General features: G+C 38.6%; 1 protein-coding gene across 2 annotated transcripts in view; it reads left to right on the forward strand.

The window, feature by feature from the left end:
* Positions 1-12,385, forward strand: part of SMG7 (SMG7 nonsense mediated mRNA decay factor) — a 69,184-nt gene that overhangs the window by 21,248 nt on the left and 35,551 nt on the right. For both annotated transcript variants that reach the window (XM_081949569.1, XM_081949570.1), the window contains exons 2-9: positions 3,530-3,561; positions 4,507-4,624; positions 5,659-5,791; positions 7,904-8,075; positions 8,760-8,831; positions 9,638-9,788; positions 10,463-10,598; positions 12,152-12,314. In XM_081949569.1, coding sequence (XP_081805695.1) covers positions 3,530-3,561; positions 4,507-4,624; positions 5,659-5,791; positions 7,904-8,075; positions 8,760-8,831; positions 9,638-9,788; positions 10,463-10,598; positions 12,152-12,314 — 977 coding nt within the window. The remainder of the gene's footprint in view (positions 1-3,529; positions 3,562-4,506; positions 4,625-5,658; positions 5,792-7,903; positions 8,076-8,759; positions 8,832-9,637; positions 9,789-10,462; positions 10,599-12,151; positions 12,315-12,385) is intronic.

The following is a 12,385-nucleotide window of genomic DNA, read 5'->3' on the forward strand; positions in this document are numbered from 1 at the left end:
ACAAGAGGGAACGGGTCACCCGAAACAGGGCGGCAGGGCGGTTATCTGCAGACGCAATAAGAGCGGCGCAATGTTGACGTTTGGCCGCTCTTAGTGCCACAAGGTACGTCTTCAAATAGGCTCGTGCCTGTGCTCGGTCAAATTCGGAACGGGAGGATCTCCAACGACTCTCTAGGCGTCTCTTGTGGCGTTTCATCACCCTTAGCTCCTCGGTAAACCAAGGTGCCAGGGTGGTTCTTCGCCGCAGGAGAGGCCGCAAAGGCGCCACCCGGTCTAGGGCCCCGGTAGCCGCACTATTCCATGCGACTACCAGGTCCTCTACTCGGGGGCGGGTCAGGTCCACAGGAGGTGGCCCAAGTTCCGTCTGGAACCTATCCGGTTCCATCAGGCGCTTGGGGCGGAACCATCTAATACCTTCCAGTTCCGCCTCCTCGCGGCGGGGGGTAGCACCAGGGAAGTCCAGCCGGAGAAGTGAGTGATCCGACCATGACAGGGGAATAGTGTCTAGATCCCCTATTCCCAGATCACTCGTCCACTGGCCAGAGACAAAAACAAGGTCCAGGGTGTGGCCTCCCTCATGAGTAGGGCCCTGAATTAACTGGGTCAGGTCCATGGCTGTCATGGAAGCCATGAACTCCCGAACCCCCTCAGGCGCTTCTCCCATCGACGGCAGATTAAAATCCCCCATCACTAAAAGTTTGGGGGTCTCAACCGCCACCGATGAGATCAGCTCAAGGAGTTCGGGCAGGGCCGCTGAAGTATAGCGAGGAGCCAGGTATACTATCAGCAGCCCAACTGCCTCCCTGGGCCCCATCTCACGACGAGGGACTCACACCCGGATGTCTGCGGCACAGTGAACTCTCTCGGCAGATGATAGATAGATAGATAGATAGATAGATGATAGATAGATGATGGATGGATGGATGGATGGATGATAGGTATTTTTCAGACATCTAAGATCTAAGTTTATTATTAAATACTTGAAATATGTTTAGTTATTTAATATGTTCATATACTGTTTCTTATTTTGCAAACCAATCTCAAAATGGTTTACAAAACTACAGTAAAATGCATATTAAGCATTACATTAAAATAATATTCAATAAGCAATAAAGCAATAGCTATTATCCAAGTACTTTTACACTTAATCCCTTGATAAAGTGATATATTGGTATTATCCTGTCCAGTTATGTGGAAAAAAACCACTCTCATTTTCTTAGGTTTCGGACTTTATGCAAAAGTGTGATAAGACTTTAGGTAGGAAGAGCTGTTAATCTGGCAAGTGGCTGAATGTGAAAAAGCTCCACTTAATACATGGTTGATTATATATATGAGGGTAACAGATGTTCCCTAAATGAGATTTTAATGTCAGAAACTAATCCAGTAATTATTGTGCTTAAATATCTTGCTACATATTTAAGTTTTAACTAGTGTATCTGTGTTCCATTTTAAAGATTGCCTATTATTTGGTGTTTATACACATCATCACCATTGCCATGCTAGCTAAAAGTGTCAGCCCTGGAGGCCATTTTTTTTCTTTGGATCTTCAGGGCTACCACATTTGGTGGATGGGCATGCTGTGGAAACAGGGAGGGGGGTTGGATCAGGGACGTGAGGTCAAGGGGAGGCAGAGCCTCACGGCTCTCATCATGAAAAAAAGGGGAAAGGGAAAAGGTGCTGAGGAGCCTCAGGGTATGGGACTGCGCGAGCCGCAGTCCCCTTCATGTTGACTCAGGAAGGCGGGGAATGGGACCACGTGGGCAGGACAGAGGGAGGTGCAGGAGGCTCCTCTAGCCTCAGCCTCCCTCCTGCACACGTCCCATTCCCCACCTTCTGTTGGGTTCTGATGCCAGAGCTCAGGTTCCAGGGCAAATGTGCATGCGCGAGCGGCTCCCTTCCTTGCACTGAGCAATGGCAGGTTTACGGGAAGTTGCTTGCGAAAGCAGAAAGTGCGATGGACTTTTTGGACCGTCGGCTACCGTTTCGCTGCCAGCTCGCTCGCGAAAGGACCCTGGAAACCGAGTTGTGGCCGGCGTCTTGTTAAGAATTCCCCGCCTTCCTGATGACGTCACTAGCCTCACCAGCCATAAACCTCACCGCACGTCCCTGGGTTGGATGGCAACAGGATGAGGTAGTATAGCCATAACAACATTCTTTCACTGGGAGTCAAGGACATTCAGCCTGTACCTGGAGAGACGTGACTGGAAAACTACTCCATTTAGGATGCTGACCTGATTGGACCATGTGATGGACATGTGGGTGCAGGGGAAGGGATTTTAACTTTCCTTTGGGTGGGGAAAACGTGGGAGACTTCAGATTCGGGTTTTCCCAGATGTGCCAATATGACATCTCTAATAAAATGGAACTTTGAGGAAATGCTTGCCTTACTTTGTTGGGGGTGTTACTTGGAACCCTGACACTAAGATTTATAAATAAGCTATAATACTCCTTCCTATAAAATGCTGTTGAATTCCCCTTGTGGTAATTGTCTTCTACATAACAACTGTTTAGTACATACATTTAAATTTTAAATTCCTAAAAATCCCAGTGTTGGACATATTCCAAATAGGTTCTTATGATACCTTGAATATGAAAAATGATCTTGTAAAAACAAGTGAGCTATACATAAAACTGCTACAAGTGTGCATATTTATGAATACCTTACTCCATATCAGAGCTGTGTGACTGTGCTATAGCAATTTTTTCTTTGAACAAAGTTATATGAAGCAGTTGTCTTAGTAGTTGCATCTAAATTTACTCTCTTCTGTTCTTAATAGTCAGTTAAGTAAAGGAATAAGTTGGGGTGGTAGAAAGCATTCTTGAATTGGAACTGAAACAAAAGATACTTCAAAAGAAAAATTTCAAACAATGTCAAGATCTGGACACTTAAGTTCAGAGCAAGTTATTTTTCTTCTAATTTTTCCAATTTTCTTCTAGAAATGAATATTTTATGATGTTGCAGCCGTTCTGTGCAATAGCCAAATCCATACATTTCAACAATGGCTCTAAAATGACCTAAACACATGCATGGAATAGTTTTGTTAATGTGTTATGTAACAACTACAACTTAAAGTACCAATTGAAGTTGCTGAGAAGGATGGCATTTATGTATAATAACAGTAAAATATGTTAGTAGCTATACCTCAGAGAAATTGAAAACAAAAATATCTGCTAATCTAATGCATTGGGTACAAATTCATATATCAATTCCTAAATTTGATGCAATCCCCAGTATCCCACTTTTTTATTCCTTTCTTCCGCTGTGTGAAAAATATATAACTTAGCAATCTGTTTTTGCTTTATATTTTGGCAGCACATCTATATATATTGCGAACTGGGTAAAAATGTTATTCTTAATATATTATAATGAAAGCTAAAGCTTAGAACATGAGCTGAGATTGTATTGCAGATTGCATTTTAGATAAATTGCACAAACCCATAAGACCTGAATATTCTTGCATTTTAATTTATTTAAAATATTGATATTTATTGATTATCTTAACAAGTATTATATATATTTTATATACAGGCAGGCAGAAGTCCTGAAGGCTGACATGACAGGTAATGTTTTCATCATCTAAATCTGCCAAATTTAGGGGTTTTCATTGAAAGTTGTTATTGCAATTCACAAACAGGCTTTAATTAATTTTGGGGTCTAGTGAGTGAGTTACTAAAATCAATAGATGTGATTGAGGAGCCATCCTTCCTACTAGCTTGGAGTAAGAAGATACAAAGTATCAACCTCAAATACAGGGTGGCAGCAGGAATGAGGAAAGGGGAGGACCAGCATTACTACCCCAAGATTTTAGATACTTTGGGGTCAATAGGATCACAACTAGTCTTCAGTACTCTTCCAGAGCAGATGATAATCTTGTTCTTTCCACTAACTTCCATGTGTCACTGTTCCAAATTTCTTGTTTTGAATCCTGCAAAAACAAAAGAGAAATTAACTATGTGCATGCTAGTTCAGAGCTAAGACAGTGCTATATCAGTGGTGGGTTGTAGGCAGTATGCCCCAGTACAGGCGTACCGGAGCACCAGATACAGTTCCGGTATGGGATGGCGCGTACAGTGCCTGCGCGATGCTCCGCTGAGCAGATGGAGCATCGCGGAGGCTCGAGGTGGTAAGTTGTGCGTGCGCGCGCTGAAGCGTCCATGTGGATGCCACTGGGCCCGTTCCAACCGTACCGGTTGGAATGGGATCCGGAACCCACCATTGGTCCACATGGCTGTTTACACTTATGATTATAATGCAATTGTAAAATATCCGTGCCTTTGTTTTGTTTAAAGGAGAGAAATCTATGCCAAGGTATTATATAAAACATTTGTTAATGGGATCCATACATTTTTTCACACTGAGAAATGTTTTCCAGATAACTCAAAAGTTTGAGGACATTGGTCTAGGGGAAGTGTACATAGAGGCAGACACATACATATAGACAGATATGCAAACACATACACACACACACACACACACACACACACACATATCTATGTATTTTTCAGATTCGAAGCTGGGACCAGCCGAAGCCTGGACATCTCGACAAGCTTTACAGGACTTATACCAGAAAATGTTAGTAACAGATTTGGAGTATGCATTGGATAAAAAAGTGGAACAGGATCTGTAAGTATAACTTAGTTTGGCCTACATTAATTTGTAAAAGATGCTACTAGTCCTTGACTTAACAACCATTCACTTAACAAAGTTACAATGGCCTGGGATTTATAATCTCTATTATCACACCAACCCCACAGTCCTATGGTTGCGATTCAGGCGCCTAACAGCTGGCTTGCATTTATGACCAGTTTCAGCATCCTGTAGTCATGTAATCACAATTTGTAATCTTTTTTGCCAGTTTCATAATTTGTGTTCGGAATTCTCTATTGGCCTATATTGATTCCCAATTAAAAAAGAGTTAAGTTTTGTCATTAAACTTTTAAAAAGAAACATTCAAGGAAAGAGGAGAAGAAGAAGAAAAAGTTGGGAAACCATTCATTCAAACCAAAGCTTGGATGAATTTATATCCAATTCAACCTTGGCTGATTGGCATTTCCTATGGGTACTAAATATTAGCTGGCAGTTCTTGATATCCCTCTCTGGTCCCCATGTCCAGAATGCATAGCCTTTCAATTCCAAGGCATTTGCTGCATCACAAGCAATAGTGTTCTACTTTTCAGAGAAGGGTGAAAGAAACTCCCTGCAGCTGCTCTATCACTGCTTGTTGTAGACAGCCAGCTTCATCTCCCCCCCCCCCCCTTGTTGCAATGTGCTCTTTGAGAGAGAACTCATCCTTCCACTGGGCCTTTTTATACTGAACAATCTGGGGGACGTGGTGGTGGTGGTGGTGGTGGTGGTTGGTCCATACTGTAAAGAGAAAAAAGGGTAATACACACTCCCAATTCTTACTATAGGCAGGCTTTCTGACAATCCTCATTGCCATGAATCTTTTTGTTCAATACTGATGTTTGATAAAGTGTCAACAAGTGAAGAGAAGGGTTAGGTAGATATGTGATCATAACATGAAGATAATATTTGTGGTACTCTAGAAGCTTCATTGAAACAGCACTCCACTATATTTCCTTCTCCTTCAAGCAGGTATATTCGGTATATCAGCTTTTTTGTGTAACAGAACGATGAAAGCTTCTCCTGCTTTTTAGGTGGAATCATGCCTTTAAGAATCAGATCACAACTCTACAGGGTCAAGCAAAAAACAGAGGAAATCCAAACCGGAGTGAAGTTCAAGCAAACCTCTCTCTATTTCTAGAAGCAGCTAGTGGCTTCTATACGCAGGTGAGTCAAGGGATAGCATTATGACCATGGTGTGGAAATTGCATTGTTGCTCAAGGATATGAAATTTTATTTATTTAAATGTATTGGCTGCTCAATTACTGTGGACTGGGCTGTGCACAAAACTAAAAATGAGATTAAAAAACAGCTAAAGGTGTTAAATGAACAGGCAGCCTGAATTAAAATATTCTAATAACAAAATCCACAAAACAAGACAGAGGTCATTAAACAAATAACAGACATCAACTCCAGGCCTGGAGGACTCTAGGAGAAAGGGCACAATACGTATTGCAAATTTATTTTCCCACTAGAAAAGGCAAGAGATGTCTCCATGACATTTAACCATAAAGACTTTCAGAAAGTATATGGATATTGCAGATAACTATTCTGTCTTCCCCTCCTTTCCCCTTTGTCTAATTCTAATTTACATTCTATAACAGCTTAGCCATTGCAGCTGATGAAGTGAGCTGTAGCTTGCAAAAACTTTAAGTAAAATGTGTTAGTTGGAAAACGAGTGTTGATTTGGAATATTTAAACTGTAGAGTAGTATTTAGAAGAGAAGAGTTTTCATAATATATCTCTCATATTTTCTTTATTCCTGTTTGCTTGCACCTATGTTAATATTGATGAAATTGTCTTCCCCCAAAACCACCAAAAATTGTAGGGATTCTGAAATAACAAAGAATTGCAAATCAGTTAGAAATATACTTAGTTTTGATTTTTTTAAAAAGTATAAGATAACAGTTATAACATTATAGAAACATGTTCTTAAGGTCACATAATGGACTCAATCATTCTTTAGTCTGAAGAATCTGATTTTACATATTATGTTTTTGCAGCTTCATACAAGAGGCTTAAATAGAGTAATAAACAATGCAATCATTAGGCTGGTTCAAATAATGTAATAAACCACAATGCAATCTGTTTGAGTTGTGTAGAACCCAGCTATGCATTTCAGGCTCATCTATAAAATTCTTATCTCTCTCTATTCATTTTCAAACAGAATCAAAAAGGTTAGATAGTTTTATGAAGAAGTTCTATATATAGCAGCATGTAGGAAATCTGCCATATGTCAGTCTCATAGTTCCAAGCTTGAATGTCTCTCCATATTTTCAGTTACCAGATTTTGGGTTGTGCTTTTCTTGGTCTCAGAGTTCTTTGCTATCTTTTTATGATAGCTTTTTCTGTATGAGAATCAGGCTGTCATTCATCCACGCTTAAAATGTGATGTGTAAGCCATGAATGGTTTTTCTTCTTAGTGTTCCATGCTAACCAGGCCTTTAAGGTTTAATTAAAAAAAATATTAAAATAAGAATGGCCAGAAATGATAGATAGATAGATAGATAGATAGATAGATAGATAGATAGATAGATGATAGATAGATAGATAGATAGATAGATAGATAGATAGATAGATAGATAGATGATAGATGATAGATAGATAGATAGATAGATGATAGATAGATAGATAGATAGATAGATAGATAGATAGATAGATAGATAGATGATAGATAGATAGATGATAGATAGATAGATAGATAGATGATAGATAGATAGATGATAGAAGCAACAGCGAAAACCCAACATGGTGGCTGTATGTCAAGATAAGATTATGTGTCTGAAATAAGAATATGTGTGTCTGAAATACTAATTATTAGAAAATTATAAAAAGGAGATAGCAATTCTGTTTTGAGATTTTTCTTTGGTATTAATTTGCTGCTTTGGAAAAAGGAATGCTGAACTCGAACTATCTACCTACTTATCTACCAAAACTAGTTTGGTATAGTGGTTATAGACACCAGGTTAGAAACCTAGGGAATCATGAATCCTAGTCCTGCTTTTGTCCTGAAGCCAGCTTGGACTAATCACTCTCGTCTATGTTATAATGTTTTTATGACCATTGAATATTGTGATTTTTTTTTAACCAATGAGTTCAAGACTTCCAATCTTAAGAAGAAATAAAGCAAGAATGGTGAAAAGATTTATTGTTCTATCAAATCTTCTTGAATAACTTCAAGACAAAGTGATTATGATGGAGAATAACAAAGAGAAATGTTTAACTAAGCTTCAGTAGAGAATCTGAGATTTAGATATAACTGATCATTTCTAATTTCAGCTACTGCAGGAGCTGTGCACAGTATTTAATGTGGATTTGCCCTGCCGTGTGAAGTCCTCTCAGTTGGGAATTATCAGCAATAAACAGACGCACACCAGCGCCATAGTGAAACCACAATCTAGCTCCTGCTCATATATATGCCAGCACTGCCTTGTCCACCTTGGAGACATCGGTAAGTATAAGAAGTAGGAAAAGTTCTTTTTTAAGCTTATCTTCAGAGGGCAAAAATATATATATAAATGGTAGAGTTCGAAGGAGGGGTTTAAAAAGTAGACAAATCAATTTATGAAGACAGTACAAGATTGAATATTCTATAGTGTCTTGAAGATGCTACATTTAAGTGACATCGTAGTCTTGTGAAATTGCAGTACAAACAGAACATTTGGATTGTAGATTGTAGAAATCTTTAAAGTGATGCACTTGATCCCCTGTGCAGTTTTGTAACTCTGGTTACTAATTAGTTTTTCAGTCTCTCTGAGACAACCAAATATTTAGACTTCCCCTCCAGCATCTAACAGAGGGACATGTCAAAGGGTAGCTATGTCATGAGGATGAAGAATGAGAACATGAACAAGACTTAAGTGCAGACCAAAGACAACAGTGTGTCCCTTACTGTAGCCAGCCAGATTCCTTTTGCTACTCTTAAGCAGGGGAAAGTAATAATAATCCAGGTTCGGGCCGTGATCGATATTTGTCCTATCTTATCAATTTTGTCACAGTCAAAACTCAAAACCATATATTTGGAAGGTCACAAATCTTACATGAACCGCTAGGTATTATGCACAAAACAAGTTATTTTAGAAATTGGGTATATGTAAACTAGTATTGTGTTTAAAATGAAATCATCTCTTCCCAGCTCGCTACAGAAATCAGACCAGCCAGGCTGAATCCTATTATAGGCATGCAGCTCAGCTTGTCCCCTCCAATGGTGAGTGTTGAAAGTGTAATACACATGGTTGAATAACTTCTGTAACAGCAGTTAAGGCTTATTTGTATTTAAGATACCAGTTTTAAGTACTTATATTTCACAGTCTTGCAAGGAAAAAAGGAAGACAGGGCAGTCTTTCTAAGACCAACTTAATCACTCCTGAGGATTTTATATCAAGTAGCCCTGTTTTAACAGAACCTCATAGCAGGAATCTCCAATCTTTGGGTTGAAAATGGGCTGCATGTGGACCTTAAGTTGTGTGAGCGGTAGGCCAGCATATGCATACATGTGTACATGCTCACGCAACTCAACTTGCACAAATTTAGCCATATGTGTGTGTGCGCTGGTCCGCCACTTCGGAAGTCAAGCTGCGCACACATGCGCATGCAAGCCGGCCTGCTGCTCATGTGGCCGGTTTCCCTCCCCCCAGGCGGGCCGCCAAGCTGCAAAGGTTGGGGACCACTGCCTTACAGGATGCTTACTAAGCATTACCCTGAAATGTTTTTTTCTATTGCATATCTGATTGGAACAGCTTTTTCATACCTATCTTGTATTTTTTAAATGTACATACTTTTTGACTTATAAAAGGAATTCTGTAAATGAATGATTATGCTGTAAATTGAAGTCATTCATATTTTTCAGCATTTAATTCAGAAAATTCTTCACCTTCACATCAGGCCACATATCGATAGTGGTCCGTGGACTGGGGATTCAGATCCCTGGTTTAGAATATAACAAGGACATTGGATTGTGCTTACAAAACAAAACAGAAACTCAGTAACAAACCTTTTATTTATCCTATTTAGGTCAGCCTTATAATCAGCTGGCTATTTTAGCATCCTCCAAAGGAGATCACCTGACCACAATTTTCTACTACTGCAGAAGCATTGCTGTGAAATTCCCTTTCCCAGCTGCTTCTACTAACCTACAAAAAGCACTTTCTAAAGCACTGGAAAGGTAAGGCTGATTGGATGAATTTCAGAAGTGAATGTATTGATGTATCATTGAATGTCTCTGTACAAATACCATTTTAGTTCAGTAACATCTGGGAATCATAAGTTCATGGGTGCAAAGTATTAACCATGTGTAAGGTTTAAAGTGTGTATAAAGTCACATTATAGATTGTTTGTCCAAACTGCAGCATCAGTATGTTCTCAAAAAAGTTGCAAGCAAATAATTTTCTTTCCCATGTCTTTTTGTCCAGTATTGATCTGGTTGTAAATGAATTCTTAATTGTAAATACTGCATATAAATTAGATTATAATTTTATTTATGAGATGGAGCATCCTTGAATCAGTGGCTGGATGGATAAGTTGATTTTCCTAACAGCTGGCTATATCAAAACTGTACATGAGTGCAGTCTTAAGCTTCTATTATTAACATGGGTCTTTGGTTTGTTTTGGTTAATTGCTTTTTAGTGGAGGATATGGTTTCCAAAGCAATTCTGTCTAGCTTCTGATTCTTTTACTAAATATTATTTCTCCAGATCAACCCGTAATAATTTCCTTAAATAAAGTCCAGTAATAAATATTCATTTTATTCAGTAAATGTTTACAAAGTGCATGTATAATATAGAAGTTTAATATGTGTGCTTCCAAGATTGAAATACAATTTTTGTCTTATAATTGCAGTCGTGATGAGGTGAAAACTCAGTGGGGAATATCTGATTTCATTAAGGCATTTATAAAATTCCATGGCCATGTATATCTGAGTAAGAATTTGGAGAAATTGAATCCTCTTCGTGAGAAATTAGAAGAGCAATTCAAGGTTAGTTTATGGAATACTCCCAGCTTTTCCTGCTGAACTAACGTCTATATAAAATTGATTTAATTGATTTATAGATGTAAAAATTCTTGGAAGCGTCTTCTAATCCCTTTAAACATGTACAGGTAGTTCTTGACTTACAACAGTTCATTTAGTGACCATTTGAAGTTACAGCGGCACTTAAAAAAGTGATTTATGACCATTTTTCACGCTTATAGCCGTTGCAGCAACCCCATGGTCATGTGATTTACATTTGGATGCTTGCCCACTGGTTCATATTTATGATGGTTACAGAGTCCTGGGGTCATATGATCCTCTTTTGCGACCTGACAAATCAATGGGGAAGCTAGATTCACTTAACAAATGTGTCACTAATTTAACTGCAGAGATTTAACTGCAGTGATAACAAGTGCACTTAACAAATGTGGCAAGAAAAGTTGTATGGGGGCAAAACTCACTTAACAAATTTCTCAGCAACATAAATTCTGGGTTCAGTTGTGATCGTAAATTGAGGACTACCTGTAGTAGGAATGCTGCTTTTCTGTTCTTTATTGGCTTAAGAAAGAAGACAACCATTATATCATGCATCTTACAAAAAGATCCTTTTCTTGCCAGACGCCCCAATAATAATGTGGTGTAGTACTTGCATCCTTACACATCTGCATTAAAATCATTATGTTTCCATCTATAACCCCTACTTGAAATCCTGGGTCTTAAAAGGCATAGTTGCAATTCATTTTGCTGCTTTATGATTTCTGCTCTTTACACTTCAAGCAGCAGGCTAATAGCACGGTGATCTTAATATGGAGGAAGAGATTAAATGTATATAGATTGATGGGGTGTGTGTGAGGGACAGATAGACAGAATTGTTTTTGCAAAGAATTTTTGTTGAAAAGTTCTTTGAGTCTGTCATTTGATTCTCTACCTAGACTGCTTAGATACGTGTAGTACTCTTTGTGTATTCCTATCAGTGATTCTGTGTATTCCTATCCAGCAACAATTGATAGACAGAAGGCATTAATGCAATGGTTTCTCCAGCCATAGCACTTTCACCTACATACGTGAATTGTCTTTCAGCGATAAAATAAAGAATTAAAAGAATTGAAGAATCTGTATATACCGGTGTAATATAATAGTGTATGTATATATGTATGTATGAGGATATGTGTGTTAGTTTAGTACTTATTGAGTTTAGGAATTTCTTTTTACTTATTGATTTATTGAAATGTATTCTGTGTTCTTGGGTGGGCTGCACCAAGGGAGGGAGGCTCAATCAATTTCATTGTACACATGCTGTGCATTGACAATAAAGGTTTGATTGATTGATTGATTGATTGATTGATTGATTAAGGGGGATTTAACTAAATCTGAGACAATATCTATTTGTATATGCACAGTTTCATATGATTCTATATACATTGCTACGCTGGAGGTAATTGAGTATTAAATGGTCTACAGCAGTATATTAGATGCTCTGTAATAGCTGCCAGTCAGATTGAGCAATTTGACATAATATATTTTTGAAAGGTTAGATTATGTGTTTTTTATTATTGCAGAGGTTGCTGTTCCAAAAAATCTTCAATTCTCAACAGCTTGTCCATATTACTGTCATCAACCTGTTTCAGTTGCACCATTTACGGGACTTTAGCAATGAGACTGAACAGCATAGTTACAGTCAGGATGAACAGCTATGCTGGACACAATTACTGGCACTCTTCAGTAAGTTATACAGTTGAGAGAGTATTTTTGCACAGCTATTCGCTATCTTGCTTTTTAACCAAGTGTCTTGG

This window comes from Natrix helvetica, assembly GCF_964273705.1.
Source record: "Natrix helvetica genome assembly, chromosome: 3".
Lineage (NCBI taxonomy): Eukaryota > Metazoa > Chordata > Lepidosauria > Squamata > Natricidae > Natrix > Natrix helvetica.